At 43.8% G+C, this 17,933-nt stretch overlaps 1 protein-coding gene across 3 annotated transcripts in view; it reads left to right on the forward strand.

The window, feature by feature from the left end:
• The window catches only part of LOC115148623 (glutamate receptor 4), a 200,809-nt gene that overhangs the window by 94,950 nt on the left and 87,926 nt on the right, over window positions 1–17,933 (forward strand). For all 3 annotated transcript variants that reach the window (XM_029690680.1, XM_029690679.1, XM_029690678.1), the window contains exon 3: window positions 16,727–16,966. In XM_029690680.1, coding sequence (XP_029546540.1) covers window positions 16,727–16,966 — 240 coding nt within the window. The remainder of the gene's footprint in view (window positions 1–16,726; window positions 16,967–17,933) is intronic.

Here is a 17,933-nt window from a genome sequence, read left to right on the forward strand (position 1 = left end):
ACAATAATTTGGGTGAATTTTGGCACATTGCTCCTGACAGAGCTGGTGTAACTGAGTCAGGTTTGCAGGCCTCCTTGCTTGCACATACTTTTTCAGTTCTGCCCACAAATTTTATGGGATTGAGGTCAGGGCTTTGTGACTGTCTTGAGATGTTGCTTCAATATATCCACATAATTTTCCCTTCCTCATGCCATCTATTTTGTGAGGTGCACCAGTCCCTCCTGCAGCAAAGCACCCCCACAACATGATGCTGCCACCCCCGTGGGATGGTGTTCTTCGGCTTGCAAGCCTCCTCCTTTTTCCTCCAAACATAATGATGGTCATTATGGCCAAACAGTTCTATTTTTGTTTCATCAGACCAGAGGACATTTCTCCAAAAAGTATGATTGTTGTCCCCATGTGCAGTTGCAAACCGTAGTCTGGCTGTTTTAAGGCGGTTTTGGAGCAGTGGCTTCTTCCTTGCTGAGCGGCCTTTCAGGTTATGTTGATATAGGACTCGTTTTACTGTGGATATAGATACTTTTGGACCTGTTTCCTCCAGCATCTTCACAAGGTCCTTTGCTGTTGTTCTGGAATTGATTTGCACTTTTCACACCAAAGTACGTTTATCTCTAGGAGACCGAACGTGTCTCCTTCCTGAGCGGTATGACGGCTGCATGGTCCCATGGTGTTTATACTTGCGTACTATTGTTTGTTCAGATGAACATGGTACCTTCAGGCATTTGGAAATTGTTCCCAAGGATGAACCAGACATGTGGAGGTCTTTGCTGATTTATTTTCATTTTCCCATGATTTCAAGCAAAGAGGCACTGAGTTTGAAGGTAGGCCTTGAAATACATCCACAGGTACACCTCCAATTGACTCAAATTATGTCAATTAGCCTATCAGAAGCCGCTAAAGCCATAACATCCTTTTCTGGAATTTTCCAAGCTGTTTAAAAGCACTGTCAACTTAGTGTATGTAAACTTCTGACCCACTAGAATTGGGATACAGTGAATTATAAATGAAATAATCTGTCTGTAAATAATTGTTGGAAAAATTACTTGTGTTATACACAAAGTAGATGTCCTAACTGACTTGCCAAAACTATAATTTGTTCACAAGAAATTTGTGGAGTGGTTGAAAAATTAGTTTTAATGACTCCAGCCTAAGTGTATGTAAACTTCTGACTTCAACTGTAGGTGCTGCTGTAGGCCCTCCTTGGTTGAGGACAGAAGCACCAGATCATCAGCAAACAGTAGACATTTGACTTCAGATTCTAGTAGGGTGAGGCCGGGTGCTACAGACTGTTCTAGTGCCCTCGGCAATTCGTTGATATATATGTTGAAGAGGGTGGGTCTCTCTGCCTCTCTCTATCTCCGTCTCTGTCTCCCTCTCTCTCTCTCTCTCTCTCTCTCTCTCTCTCTCTCTCTCTCTCTCTCTCTCTCTATCAAATGTTGCTTTGATAGGCCAAATAGAGATGTATATCAGAAAGCACTGTACAGGACATTTGGTTTTTTGAGTGGACATCTCACCTGGTACAAGATAAAGGTTGGCCTATAACCAGTTTGTAAAGGTGTATTGCCTGTCTACAGATGTAGAATCTTAATTTGATGCAAACTTGTAGTTTATTCAAGGTTTAAAAAGGCTTCTAAAGGCTTGTAATTTCCACTTTAAAGGACAGATTTGATTTGCCCTAAAAATGCATCAACCCCTACAAAAATGTCCATTAACCATAATCCGCACAATAATACATTTCCTGTCGCGCAAGGGATTATTTTTTTCTGCTGTGAGAAACTGGTCAAATTCTGATCCTATATCTGCATGAGTTATGTGAGACAACCATCAGATACAGTGCCTTCGGAACATATTCAGACCCCGTGACTTTTTCCACATTTTGCTATGTTATCGCCATATTCTAAAATGTATATATTTTTAAAATCCTCAATCTACACACAATACCCAATAATGGCAAAGCAAAAACTGTTTTTATTTTTTTGCAAATGTATTTAAAAAAAAAAGTATTTACGTAAGTATTCAGACCCTTTGGTATGTGACTCGAAATTGAGATTGAGAAATTGCATCCTGTTTCCATTGATCATCCTTGTGACATTTCTACAACTGGATTGGAGTCCATCTGTGGTGAATTCAATTGATTGAACATGATTTGGAAAGGCACACCTGTCTATATAAGGTCCCACAGTTGACAGCGCATGTCAGAGCAAAAGGAACAGATCTGGGGAAGGGTACCAAAAAATGTTTGGAGCAGTGAAGGTCCCCAAGAACAGTGGCCTCCATCATTCTTAAGTGGAAGATGTTTGGAACCACCAAGACTCTTCCTAGAGCTGGCCTCCCGGTCAACCTGAGCCATCGGGGGAGAAGGGCCTTGGTCAGGGAGGTGACCAAGAACCCGATGGTCACTCTGACAGAGCTCTAGAGTTCCTCTGTGTAGATGGGAGAACCTTCCAGAAGGACAACCATCTCTGCAGCACTCCACCAATCAGGCCTTTATGGTAGAGTGGCCAGATGGAAGCCACTCCTCAGTAAAAGGCACATGACGGCCCTCTTGGCGTTTGCCAAAAGGCACCTAAAGATTCTCAGACCATGAGACACAAGATTCTCTGGTCTGAAACCAAGTTTAACTATTTGGCCTGAATGCCAAGTGTCACGTTTGGAGGAAACCTGGCACCACCCCTACAGTGAAGCATGGTTGTGGCAGCATCATGCTGTGGGGATGTTTTTCAGCGGCAGGGACTTTGAGACGAGTCAGGATTGAGGCAAAGATGAACAGAGCAGAGAGATCCTTGATGAAAACATGCTCCAGAGTGCTCAGGACCTCAGACTGGGGCAATGGTTCACCTTCCAACAGAACAACGATCGTAAGCACACAGCCAAGACAATGCAGGAGTGGCTTCGGGACAAGTCTCTGAATGTCCTGGAGTGGCCCAGCCAGAGCCCGGACTTGAACCTGATCGAATATCTCTGGAGAGACCTGAAAATAGCTGTGCAGCGAAGCTTCCCATCCAACCTGAGATTGAGAGGATCTGCAGTGAAGAATGGGTGAAACTCTCAAAATACAGGTGTGCTAAGCTTGTAGCGTCATAACCAAGAAGACGCGATACTGTAACCACTGCCAAAGGCGCTTCAACAAAGTACTGAGTAAAGGATCTGAATACTTATGTAAATGTGATATTTCAGTTGATTTGTTTTATAAATGAGCAAAAAAAAAATCGATATTACCTGTTTTCGCTTTGTCATTATGGGGTATTGCATGTAGATTGATGACGAAAAAAACTAAATGTAATCCATTTTAGAATAAGGCTGTAACAAAATGTGGAAAAGTCAAGGGGTCGGAATACTTTCCGAAAGGCACTGTATATACGGTCTGAAACGAGTGGTGAATGATGGTGGCTTGTGCTGTGTGGTCAAATCAATAAATTGGTAGCTGCAATGCAGTCAGCAACTATGTTGTGTTCGGTGTAGTGCTCAACACCTGTGAGACACAACACTGTGGAAATGTGTGCAGCATGGTAACAATACAATTCAGCTAGGATGTAAGTGTTGGTGGCATTGGTTTAAGTGAAATAAGTAAGCCTTGTCCAGAACGGACCATGGGGAAGGAGCCTATGTCCTTATTCGATAGCGTGAGGCTGTTTGATATACAAGTACACCTCCGGACAGGATGCTAGTCTATCGCAAGACCTTATCCCTAATCCATCTCTTTAATGCTGAGTGCCAAGCAGAGGCCTTCAGTATCATTTTTGGAGTCTGACTCAACCAGGGATCAAAACCCAAACCTTCCAATCTCAGGGTGGACAAACTAACCACAAGGTCACTAAGTTGGTGCATTGGTTTTAGTGAGGGATTCACTAATTGTGATGCAGCTGTGTGGGTGTGTGTGTGTGTGTGTGTGGTGGGTGTATTTGAACATGGAAGTAAAGTCTATTCATCAATATCACCAAAACAAAGATCAATCAACCTGGACAGGGTGTACCACACACACACACACACACACACACACACACACACACACACACACCCTCCTCACCCCCAAACCCAACCCACCCCGCCCATGCACGTACAGACACTGCACACTCTCTCTCACATGGGCCCATTGATTATGTGAGGTGCAGTGTTAGCTGTGGCTGGGGCTGCTGACCTGTTTGTGCAGTGAACTAGAAGGCTGGCGCATGCTGTTTCAGGGTCACTGCTGGTGTGGGACGGTACAAAATGGACCGTTCAAACTGGACAGTCTGAGCCCTGTATGTCAGTCAGCAACAACATGTATGCCACTACAGTTTAGACATAACTACAGACTTATAACTGTAGCATAGACATATAGCTACAGACTTATAACTGTAGCGTAGACATATAGCTACAGACTTATAACTGTAGCATAGACATATAGCTACAGACTTATAACTGTAGCGTAGACATATAGCTACAGACTTATAACTGTAGCGTAGACATATAGCTACAGACTTATAACTGTAGCGTAGACATATAGCTACAGACTTATAACTGTAGCGTAGACATATAGCTACAGACTTATAACTGTAGCGTAGACATATAGCTACAGACTTATAACTGTAGCGTAGACATATAGCTACAGACTTATAACTGTAGCATAGACATATAGCTACAGACTTATAATTGTAGCGTAGACATATAGCTACAGACATACAGTACGAGTGGCGGACCTCATGAGAGCCAGTTTCATCATAGCGCTTGATGGTTTTTTGCTACTGCACTTGAAGAAACTTTCAAAGTTCTTGAAATGTTCCGCATTGATTGACCTTCATGTCTTAAAGTAATGATAGACTGTCGTTTCTCTTTGCTTATTTGAGCAGTTATTGACATAATATGGACTTGGTCTTTTACCAAATAGGGTGGTCTTCTGTATACCACCCCTACCTTGTCACAACACAACTGTTTGGCTTAAACACATTAAGAAGGAAATAAATTCCACAAGTTAACTTTTAACAAGGCACACCTGTTAATTGAAATGCATTCCAGGTGACTACATCACGAAGCTGGTTGAGAGAATGCCAAAGGTGTGCAAAGCTCTCAAACTTTTGACTGGTACTGTATAATGGAGTGTGTGGAGTAGAGTGTAGTGCCTCCACTGTATACTCTCCCAGGGTCAGTTAGATTTAGCGCCTTTAAGGAGGTCTGTGTGTGTGTGTGTGTGTGTGTGTGTGTGTGTGTGTGTGTGTGTGTGTGTGTGTGTGTGTGTGTGTGTGTGTGTGTGTGTGTGTGTGTGTGTGTGTGTGAGCGTGTGTGTGTGTGTGTGTGTGTGTGTTATTGCTAGTGTTTCTCTCTAAGGTGAAGTTGATTGCTGTAAACACCCCCCTCTGCTTTGTGACACTTTCCCTCCTTCACGCCCCTCTTCCTCTCTCTTTCTCCAGAGCTTGTCTGGGCTGTGTAGTCAATTCACTCTCTGTCCTTTTCTCCGGGTAGACAAAAGGAGAGAAACAGCACTAGAGATAGAGAAAGTGGGAGAACAGAAAGCAGATTGAGCCTTACTTGTTCATTGTGTTCCACACAGTCCTCTTCTTGTATGTGTGTTCTGCGTGTTTGTGTGCTTTCTCCCTCTGTGTGTGTATGTTTCACACTGGCTTCCTTTCATTGAATTCATTGCAGCCCAGTCTAGTTATAAACCAATAGCCACAGGGACAGACAGCTCTGTTTATACGGTATCCAACGGTATCATATCACTCACAGGAATACAGAGATCTATCTCCACCTAAAGGCATATCATTTAGGTGGAGCAGGGATGGTGCCAACAGAGATGGTTGCCTCACTTCGCGTTCTTAGGAACGTATGCAGTATTTTGTTTTTTTATGTATTATTTCTTACACTGTAAGCCCATGAAATCTTAAGTCTTATTATATACAGCCGGGAAGAATTATTGGATATAAGAGCAACATCAACTTACCAACATTAGGACCAGGAATGCGACTTTCCCGAAACGGATCCTCTGTTTGGACCACCACCCAGGACAATGGATCGGATCCCAGTAGGCGACGCAAAACAACTGCGCCGCAGAAGGGGAAGACAGAGCGGTCTTCTGGTCAGGCTCCGTAGACGGGCACATCGCTCACGAGTATACTACTTGCCAAGTTCCAGTCTCTTGACAACAAAGTAGATGAAATTTGAGCAAGGGTTGCCTTCCAGAGATACATCAGAGATTGTAACGTTCTCTGTTTCACGGAAACATGGCTCAGTTTATTAGCAAATGCATCAGTGATGTTGTACCCACGGTGACTATTAAAACCTTCCCCAACCAGAAACCGTGGATTGATGGCAGCATTCGCACAAAACTGAAAGTTCGAACCACTGCTTTTCATCATGGCAAAGCGACCGGAAACATAACCGAATACAAACAGTGTAGCTATTCCCTCCGCAAGGCAATCAAACAAGCTAAGCGTCAGTATAGAGACAAAGTAGAGTCGCAATTCAACGGCTCAGACACGAGACGTATTTGGCAGGGTCTACAGTTAATCATGGATTACAAAAAGAAAACCAGCCCAGTCACAGACACCGACGTCTTGCTCCCAGACAAACTAAACAACTTCTTTGCTCGCTTTGAGGACAATACAGTGCGACTGACATGGCCCGCTACCAAAACCTGCGGGCTCTCCTTCACCACAGCCAACGTGAGTAAAACATTTAAACGTGTTAACCCTTGCAAGGCTGCCGGCCCAGACGGCATCCCTAGCAGCGTCCTCAGAGCATGCGCAGACCAGCTGGCCGGTGTGTTTACGGACATATTCAATCAATCCCTATCCCAGTCTGCTGTTCCCACATGCTTCAAGAGGGCCACCATTGTTTCTGTTCCCAAGAAAGCGAAGGTAACTGAGCTAAACGACTATCGCCCTGTAGCACTCACTTCCGTCATCATGAAGTGCTTTGAGAGGCTAGTCAAGGATCTTATCACCTCCACCCTACCAGACACCCTAGACCCACTCCACTGTTTACCGCCTCAATAGGTCGACAGACGACGCAATCACAATCACACTGCACACTGCCCTAACCCATCTGGACAAGAGGAACACCTATGTAAGAATGCTGTTCATCGATTGCAGCTCAGCATTTAACACCTTAGTAGCCTCCAAACTCGTCTTTAAGCTCGAGACCCTGGGTCCTGGACTTTCTGACAAGCCACCTCCAGGTGGTGAGGGTAGGAAACAACATCTCCACCCCGCTGATCCTCAACACTGGGGTCCCACAAGGGTGCGTTCTAAGCCCCCTCCTGTACTCCCTGTTCACCCATGACTGCGTGGCCATGCACGCCTCCAACTCAATCATCAAGTTTGCAGACGACACTACAGTGGTAGGCTTGATTACCAACAACAACGAGACTGCCTACAGGGAGGAGGTGAGGGCCCTCAGAGTGTGGTGTCAGGAAAATATCCTCTCACTCAACGTCAATAAAACAAAGGAGATGATCGTGGACTTCAGGAAACAGCAGAGGGAGCACCCCCTTATCCACATCGATGGGACAGTAGTGGAGAAGGTGGAAAGTTTTAAGTTCCTCTGCGTACACATCAAGGACAAACTGAAATGGTCCACCCACACAGACAGCGTGGTGAAGAAGGCGCAACAGCGCCTCTTCAACCTCAGGAGGCTGAAGAAATTTGGCTTGTCACCAAAAATGCTCACAAACTTTTACAGATGCACAATTAAGAGCTTCCTGTCAGGCTGTATCACCGCCCAGTACGGCAACTGCTCCGCCCACAACCGTAAGGATAGTGATGTCTGCACAACGCATCAGCGGGGGAAAGCTACCTGTCCTCCAGGACACCAACACCACCCAATGTCATAGGAAGGCCAAAAAGATCATCAAGGATAACAACCACTGCTTGTTCACCCCGTTATCATTCAGAAGGTGAGGTCAGTACAGGTGCATCAAAGCTGGGACCAAGAGACTGAAAAACAGCTTCTATCTCAAAACAGCTTCAAGGCCATTAGACTGTTAAACAGCCGTCACTAACAATGAGTGGCTGCTGCCAACATACTGACTCTAGCCACTTTAATAATTAAAAATTGGATGTAATAAATATATCACTAGTCACTTTAAACAATGCCACTTTATATAATGTTTACATACCCTACATTACTCATCTCATATGTATATACTGTACTCTATACCATCTACTGCATCTTGCCTATGCCGTTCGGCCATCGCTCATCCATATATTTATATGTACATATTCTTATTCATTCCTTTACACTTGTGTGTAAAAGGTAGTTGTTGTGAAATTGTTTGATTACTTGTTAGATATTACTGCACGGTCGGAACTAGAAGCACAAGCATTTCGCTACACTCGCATTAACATCTGCTAACCATGTATATGTGACCAATAAAAATGGATTTGATTTTGATTTGATTATCCCTCACAGAAATACAGAGATCTATCTCCACCTAAAGGCATATCCCTCATCTTGCTCCATAGCCAGTGTTAGGTTGCGTCCCAATTGGCACCCTATTCCCTTTGTCTCGCTACATTTGGCCAGAGAATAGGGTGCCATTTGGGACGCACACGTTGAATTCTGATATAATGATGCGATGGTGGCTGTGTGTGTGTGTGTGTGTGTGTGTGTGTGTGTGTGTGTGTGTGTGTGTGTGTGTGTGTGTGTGTGTGTGTGTGTGTGTGTGTGTGTGTGTGTGTGTGTGTGTGTGTGTGTGTGTGTGTGTGTGTGTGTGTGTGTGTGTGTGTGTGTGTGTGAGAGAGATGTTGTTGATATTGTAGTTTGTCTCTTTTTATTGGAAATAACAGCAGGCTGCTCGTTAGTGGTTCTGTTCATCTCCGGGGGAGGGAGAGAAAGAGAGAGAGATGGAGAGGGAGAATCAGAGAGTGAGATGGAGGAAGAGGAAGAGAGACAGGACAACTGGACAGTCTGAGCCCTGTGTTAGTCAGCAACAACATGTTTGTCACTTCAGCTTAGACATAACTATAGACATTTAACTGTAGAGAGAGGGGGAAAGACAGAGAAAGAGGGGGAACGAGAGAGAGCAGGGGACAGAGAGAATGAAAGAATAGACAGAGACAGCGTGATGAATGATGTACAGTATTTATGATTGCAAAGTGCTAATCTCTGCTTATAAGGACCCACATGCAGACACAGGAGGCAGATGGTAGAGCTCCTATATTTATTATAACAAAGGAAGTAGGCAAAGGCAGGTCGGGGACAGGCGAGAGTTCATAAACCAGGTCAGAGTCTAAACAGTACCAGACATTAGGCAGTCTCGAGGTCAGGCCAGGCAGGGGTCAGAAACCAGATCCGAGTCCAAAACAGGACAAGGGGATAGGCAGGCTGATAGTCAGAACAGGCAGAGTGGTCAGGCAGGTGGGATCGGAGTCAGGACAGGCAAGGGTCGAAACCAGGAGGACTAGAAACAAACAAAGACTGGGAATGATAGGAGCAAGGAAAACCGCTGGTTGACTTGGCAAACAAGACAAACTGGCACAGAGAGACAGGAAACACAGGGATATATACACTGGGGATAATAAGCGACACCTGGAGGGGGTGGAGACAATCACAAGGACAGGTGACCCAGATAAGGGTGTGACACTGCTGGACATGTGGCCACGAATTTGACTTTTTTTTCTTTACTTCTTAATGCGTTTCAGCCAATCAGTTGTGTTGTGACAAGGTAGGGGTGGTATACAGAAGATAGCCCTATTTGGTAAAAGACCAAGTCCATATTATGGCAAGAACAGCTCAAATAAACAAAGAGAAACGACAGTCCATCATTACTTTAAGACATAAAGGTCAGTCAATATGCCAAGAACTTTGAAAGAAACCACTGCTGTTGCAGAATATGGGTGCACATGTGTGTGTTTGTGTGTGTGTGTATCATCATTTGTTGTACATTCGTCCTTAATGACATAGGCTAAATTCACACAGCATATTTAGTATGAATGTACAGTACCAGTCAAAAGCTTGGACACACCTACTCATTCCAGGTTTTTACTTTATATTTACTATTTTCTACATTGTAGAATAATAGTGAAGACATCAAAACTATGAAATAACACAAATGGAATCTTGCAGTAATCAAAAAAGTGTTAAACAAATCAAAATATATTTTATATTTGAGATTCTTCAAAGTAGCCACCCTTTGCCTTGATGACAGCTTTGAACACACTTGGCATTCTCTCAACTAGCTTCATGAGGTAGTCACCTGGAATGCATTTCAATTAACAAGTATGCCTTGTTAAAAGTTAATTTGTGGAATTTCATTCCTTCTTAATGCGTTTGAACCAATCAGTTGTGTTGTGACAAGGTAGGGGTGGTATCCAGATGGAAGCCCTATTTGGTAAAAGACCAAGTCCATATTATGGCAAGAACAGCTCAAATAAACAAAGAGAAACAACAGTCCATCATTACTTTAAGACATGAAGGTCAGTCAATGGCGAAAAGTTTCTTCAAGTGCAGTTGCAAAAACCATCAAGCGCTATGATGAAACTAGCTCTCATGAGGACCGCCACAGGAAAGGAAGACCCAGAGTTACTTCTGCTGCAGAGGATAAGTTCATAGCAGTTAACTGCACCTCAGATTGCAGCACAAATAATTGCTTCACAGAGTTCAAGTAACAGACACATCTCAACAAACTGTTCAGAGGACACTGCATGAATCAGGCCTCCATGGTCGAATTGCTGCAAAGAAACCACTACTAAAGGACACCAGTAAGAAAAAGAGACTTGCTTGGGCCAAGAAACACAAGCAATGGACATTTAGACCGGTGGAAATTTGTCCTTTGTTCTGAGGAAGATTGTTCGAGTCTCTGATATTTATTATAATCCAAGGGGCAGGCAAGAGAATGGTCGTGGACAGGCAAAAAATCTTAACAAGGTCAGAGTTCAGGAGATACAGAGTGGCAGGCAGGCTCGAGGTCAGGTTAGGCAGAATGGTCAGGCAGGCGGGTTCAGAGTCAAGGCAGGCAAGGGTCAAAACCGGGAGGACTAGCAAAAGAGATAAGAAAAGGCAGGAGCACGGAAACACACACTGGTTGACTTGACGAGACGAACTGGCAACAGACAAACAGGGAACCCCGGAATAAATACCCAGGGACTAATGGGGAAAACAGGTGACAGCTGGAGGTGGATGGAGACATTCACAAAGACAGGTGAAACAGATCAGGGTGTGACAACCACAACATTCTGCAGCGATACGCCATCCCATCTGGTTTGCGCTTAGTGGGACTATCATTTGTTTTTCAACAGGACAATGACCCAACACACCTCCAGGCTGTGTAAGGGCTATTTGACCAAGAAGGAGAGTGATGAAGTGCTGCATCAGTTGACCTGGCCTCCACAATCACCTGACCTCAACCCAATTGAGATGGTTTGGGATGAGTTGGACCGCAGAGTGAATGAAAAGCAGACAACAAGTGCTCAGCATATGTGGGAACTCCTTCAAGACTGTTGGAAAGCCGTTCCAGGTGAAGCTGGTTGAGAGAATACCAAAAGTATGCAAAGCTGTCATAAAGGCAAATGGTGACTACTTTGAAGAATCTAAAATCTAAAACATATTTTGATTTGTTTATCACTTTTTTGGTTACTACAGGATTCCGTATGTGTTCACAGTTTTACATTTTACATTTACGTCATTTAGCAGATGCTCTTATCCAGAGCGACTTACAAATTGGTGCATTCACCTATGTTATCCAGCGGAACAACCACTTTACAATAGTACATCTATATATTTTTCGGGGGGAGGGTGGGGGGGAGGGTTAGAAGGATTACTTAATCCTATCCCAGGTATTCCTTAAAGAGGTGGGGTTTCAGGTGTCTCCGGAAGGTGGTGATTGACTCCGCTGTCCTGGCGTCGTGAGGGAGCTTGTTCCACCATTGGGGTGCCAGATCAGCGAACAGTTTTGACTGGGCTGAGCGGGAACTGTGCTTCTGCAGAGGTAGGGGGGCCAGCAGGCCAGAGGTGGATGAACGCAGTGCCCTTCTTTGGGTGTAGGGACTGATCAGAGCCTGAAGGTACGGAGGTGCCATTCACAGCTCCGTAGGCAAGCACCATGGTCTTGTAGCAGATGCGAGCTTCAACTGGAAGCCAGTGGAGTGTGTGGAGGAGCGGGGTGACGTGCGAGAACTTGGGAAGGTTGAACACACAAATAATTGTTATGTTTTTTGTGAACGTTTATCGTGAGTAATTTAGTAAATTCACCGGAGGTTTGCGGGGGGTATGAACGTCACATGCTAATGTAAAAAAGCTGGTTGTTGATATAAATATGAACTTGATTGAACAAAACATGCATGCATTGTATAACATAATGTCCTAGGGTTGTCATCTGATGAAGATCATCAAAGGTTAGTGCTGCATTTAGCTGTCTTCTGGGTTTTTGTGACATTATATGCTAGCTTGAAAAATGGGTGTCTGATTATTTCTGGCTGGGTACTCTGCTGACATAATCTAATGTTTTGCTTTCGCTGTAAAGCCTTTTTGAAATCGGACAGTGTGGTTAGATTAACGAGAGTCTTGTCTTTAAAATGCTGTAAAATAGTCATATGTTTGAAAAATGGAAGTTTTCGGATTTTAGAGGAATTTGTATTTCGCGCCACGCCCACCATTGGATATTGGAGCAGGTGTTCCGCTAGCGGAACATCTAGATGTAAGAGGTTAACCTGTTAGGGCTAGGGGGCAGTATTTACACGGCCGGATAAAAAACGTACCCGATTTAATCTGGTTACTACTCCTGCCCAGTAACTAGAATATGCATATAATTATTGGCTTTGGATAGAAAACACCCTAAAGTTTCTAAAACTGTTTGAATGGTGTCTGTGAGTATAACAGAACTCATATGGCAGGCAAAAACCTGAGAAGATTTCATGCAGGAAGTGGCCTGTCTGACAAGGAGTCGTTCTTCTTGTCTCTGTTTATTGAAGAGTGAGGATCTTAGCTGTAACGTGACACTTCCCACGGCTCCCATAGGCTCTCAGAGTCCGGGAAAAAGCTGAACGATATCAAGGCAGCCTCTGGCTGAAACACATTATCGCCTTTGCCAAGTGGCAGATCAGAGGACAAAGGAATTAGGCGCGTGACCGAGTCGACCCCGTGCTGTATTTTCTTTCGGCTGTTTACCTAATTGCAGATTCCCGGTCGGAATATTATCGCTTTTTTACGAGAAAAATGGCATAAAAATTGATTTTAAACAGCGGTTGACATGCTTCGAAGTACGGTAATGAAATATTTAGAAATCTTTTGTCACGAAATGCGCCGTGCGCATGACCCTTATTTACCATTGGGATAGTGTCTTGAACGCACGAACAAAACGCCGCTGTTGGAACATAACTATGGATTATTTGGGACCAAACCAACATTTGTTATTGAAGTAGAAGTCCTGGGAGTGCATTCTGACGAAGAACAGGAAAGGTAATCAAACTTTTCTAATAGTAAATCGGAGTTTGGTGAAGGCTAAACTTGCTGGGTGTCTAAATAGCTAGCCCTGTGATGCCGGGCTATCTACTTAGAATATTGCAAAATGTGCTTTCACCGAAAAGCTATTTTAAAATCGGACATAGCGAGTGCATAGAGGAGTTCTGTATCTATAATTCTTAAAATAATTGTTATGCTTTTTGTGAACGTTTATCGTGAGTAATTTAGTAAATTGTTAGAAATTCGCCGGAAGTTTGCGGGGGGTATGCTAGTTCTGAACGTCACATGCTAATGTAAAAAGCTGTTTTTTGATATAAATATGAACTTGATTGAACAAATCATGCATGTATTGTATAACATAATGTCCTAGGTGTGTCATCTGATGAAGATCATCAAAGGTTAGTGCTGCATTTAGCTGTCTTCTGGGTTTTTGTGACATTATATGCTAGCTTGAAAAATGGGTGTCTGATTATTTCTGGCTGGGTACTCTGCTGACATAATCTAATGTTTTGCTTTCGTTGTAAAGCCTTTTTGAAATCGGACAGTGTGGTTAGATTAACGAGAGTCTTGTCTTTAAATAGCTGTAAAATAGTCATATGTTTGAGAAATTGAAGTAATAGTATTTCTAACGATTCAAAAATCGCGCCACTGGAATTTCAGTAGCTGTTACGTAGGTGGGACGAAATCATCCCACATACCCGAGAGAGGTTAAGCTTGAATGGGCTAGTGACTGTGACAGCATGGAATTCAAAGGAGGAGATAGACAGATGGGTCAGGGGAGAAAGAGAGAATGTCCACTTGGGAGAGATGAAGATTCCAGTCCTGCCACCCCGCTCACCAGATGTTCTCGGGGTGTGCGAGAACACGTGGTCAGACGAGGAGAGAGCAGTAGGAGTAGCAGTGTTTTCTGTGGTAATCCATGTTTCCGTCAGCGCCAAGAAGTCGAGGGACTGGAGGGTAGCATAGGCTGAGATGAACTCTGCCTTGTTGGCCGCAGACCGGCAGTTCCAGAGGCTGCCGGAGACCTGGAACTCCACGTGGGTCGTGCGAGCTGGGACCACCAGGATAGAGTCGCAGCAGCCATGCGGTGTGAAGTGTTTGTGTGGCCTGTGCAGAGAGGAGAGAACAGGGATAGACAGACACATAGTTGACAGGCTACAGGCGAGGCTACGCTAATGCAAAGGAGATTGGAATGAAAATTAACTAAACAACTGGGGAAGTGAGAGAGCCGAGGTCCAACCTCACTAACCATTCACTGAAACACTCAAATATAACTTTTCCAACTTCCACTTTAGAAATTATAATTGATGTAAACTACAGTGGTTCAATGTTTCCTGGAATAGGCTCAAACTTAGTTTATTCAGCTAGGTAACTTGGTACAGTATTCTTCCGTGAAACCCACCCAGTGCACCGTGTCCTATGACGCCGTAGCTAACTAGCATGCTAGCATCCAATAACACAAGGTTAGCACCAATACTTGGTTACAACAAACTACCAATGGATCATTCGTGTCCGTGTCTAGTTCCTTTCATAACGCAGAAGTAATTAAACGTTGGCTAGCTAACACAAAGTCAGTCCTGTTAGCTACACAAGTGGACTACACAACTCGAAAACTTACGTTACAAAAATCTTATTGACTAAAATGATACAGTACCGCTAGCTGGTAGAGTTGGCTAGCTAGCAGTGGCTGCGTTTACCTTTATCTTTGATACAAAGACAACTATGTAGCTAGCTAACGTTACACTAATCAAATCGTTCCGTTGTAATATATTTAGTTTCTACAGTGCTACTAGTTGGTAAAGTTGGCTAGCTAGCAGTGGCTGTGGTGTTGTGATGTTGACGCCGTTTGGAAAATGGCGCGAACGAACGAATACAGCTGGCTAGCTGGCTAGCTAACCTTGTTAGTTTCTCAAAGTTAGTTTCTCAAAGCTACACCTACACATTTAGCTATACCTTTAACCTTGATGCAAAGACAACTATGTAGCTAGCTAGCTAACATTACACTAATCAAATCGTTCCGTTGTAATGTAATGTAATGTAATGAAATGTAATATTACCTGTAATATTATTATTCTACAATGTAGAAAATAGTATAAATAAAGAAAAACCCTTGAATGAGTCCAAACGTTTGACTGGTACTGTATGTGGCGTTTAGGTGTGTTTACCCTCCACTACACCACTGGATGCAACACACAATGTTGCACGATGATGTGTTAGGCTACAATATGATGCAACGTAACACAGTGCGCTGGCACAGTGTATGTGGGTGCTCAATTTCTCCTACATGACTGGGACAACAAAGCCTTGATGATGTGCAAATCACTCTCTGCTTCAGGAGAGATGGAGAACGAGAGTTACATAGAGTTACGAGACAGTAGTGGTTTGTTTTTTGTTGACACATGTACACGTCGTTGTTATGTCTAACGGTTTGTAGAACGAATGGAGGAAGAAACTCAGAAGGCATCAAAGCCTGGGTTTTCTCTCTCGCTCTTTCTATCTCACTTTCTCCCTGTCCCTCTCTCCCTCTCCTCTATATCTTCTTCTTCAGCCCTAGGCATTTGCAAGCTGCAAAGAGAGGGACTCCCAACAACACTGTAATACTTTGAAAAAAATAAGGCTGTCAAACCCAGCGTAGCAACAATAAAACAACCACAAAAAAACATGTTTATCTGTTCCCTTTACAATGGAACAGTTCAAACGCTTTGAACACACTTTTTACCCATGTGCCATTCTTTCATTTAGGCACTCGCCGTGCACGAAGAAGTCAGCATAACTGTTCATTATGGTGTGTCTTTTAAGCACACACACACACACACACACACACACACACACACACACACACACACACACACACACACACACACACACACACACACACACACACGCCACACAACAAAGCACAAGCAATTATAGCATCAGGGCTCGAGACACCAAGGCGCCTTAAGCAGAAACTGCAGTGTGTATGTAAAGACTTATAACACAACTTTTCATATTAAAGCCGGTGTGTTTGCAGAGAGACTTATTAGGTAGAGAGACTCATTAAACTAGAAATCATGTTTTAAGATGGAAACATTAGAGGAAATTTGATATTTTGTGGATGTTTGGGGTAGTTTTTATTCCGTAGGCAACAAAGGGCTTCTCTTGTAGGGATTTGAATGGGTTGGTGAACGATCTGCAATGTCTCTCTCTCTCTTTACCTACCACTGTCTGCTCTCTGTACTCGCCGTCTATTCTTGCATGCACCATTTCTCCCTTTAAGAGATTAAAATGTTTAGTAAACTAATTTAGTAACTAACTTATCTCTCTTTCTCTCTCTCTCTCTCTCTTCCCCCCTTCCATACCTCCTCCACAGTCTGCTCGCAGTACTCGCGGGGCGTATTCGCCATCTTTGGCCTGTACGACAAGCGCTCGGTGCACACGCTGACGTCGTTCTGCGGGGCGCTGCACATCTCCCTCATCACGCCCAGCTTCCCCACCGAGGGAGAGAGCCAGTTCACGCTGCAGCTTCGGCCCTCCATCCGCGGAGCGCTGCTCTCGCTACTCGACCACTACGACTGGAACAAGTTTGTCTTCCTCTACGATACGGACCGGGGTAAGTACTTACATTTGTGTGTGATGATGTTTATGATGATGTGTACCTTTTAAGTCTTAATGAAATCAGGAAGTTGCTCAACTGTGTATGATTATATCATACTACTGAATTGACCTTTTAGTTTGTCACTGACAGTGGTAAGTCGTTGTAATGATACTTAATCATTTATTGGATTTATACACTGATTGTACAAAACCGTACGAACACTGCTCTTTTCACCGTCATTGTAAATAAGAATTTGTTCTATTATAAAAAAAATTCAAATATATATAAATTCCCCGACATAGACTGACCAGGTGAATCCAGGTGAAAGCTATGATCCCTTACTGATGTCACCTGTTAAATCCACTTCAATCAGTGTAGATGAAGGGGAGGAGACAGGTTAAAGAAGGATTTTTAAGCCTTGAAACAATTGAGACAAGGATTGTGTATATGTGTACAGGGGTTGGGGGGGTGGGGAATAGGCAAGGCAAAAGATTTGTGACTTTTAAGTGTGTCAAGAACTGCAACGCTGCTAGGTTTTTCATGCTCAACAGTTTCCTGTGTGTATCAAGAATAGTCCACCACCCAAAGGACATCCACCCAACTTAACACAACTGAAGCACTGGGGCCAACATGGGCCAGCATCCCTGTGGAACGCTTTCGACACCATGTAGAGTCCATGCCCGACGAATTGAAGCTGTTCTGAGGGGGTGCAACTCAATATCAGGAAGTTGTTCCTAATGTTTTGTACACTCAGTGTATAGCTCTTCAAAGCTTGTCCAGTAGCTCAAAGTGCTTTACATAGTAAATGGGGAGATGAAAATGATATTTACATGTCACAGGTGTATGTTGATGTCGTAACCGTGTGTGGGGGGGGGGGCACATTAAATTGCCTCACGGGCTGGATTTGCCACGGGCAGATTTGCAACGGGAGTTGCAGGTCTCTGTCCCATAGGCACTTGTAAATCGGAAAAGAGTGAATAGG

This window comes from Salmo trutta, chromosome 15 (assembly GCF_901001165.1).
Source record: "Salmo trutta chromosome 15, fSalTru1.1, whole genome shotgun sequence".
Taxonomy (NCBI): Eukaryota; Metazoa; Chordata; class Actinopteri; order Salmoniformes; family Salmonidae; genus Salmo; species Salmo trutta.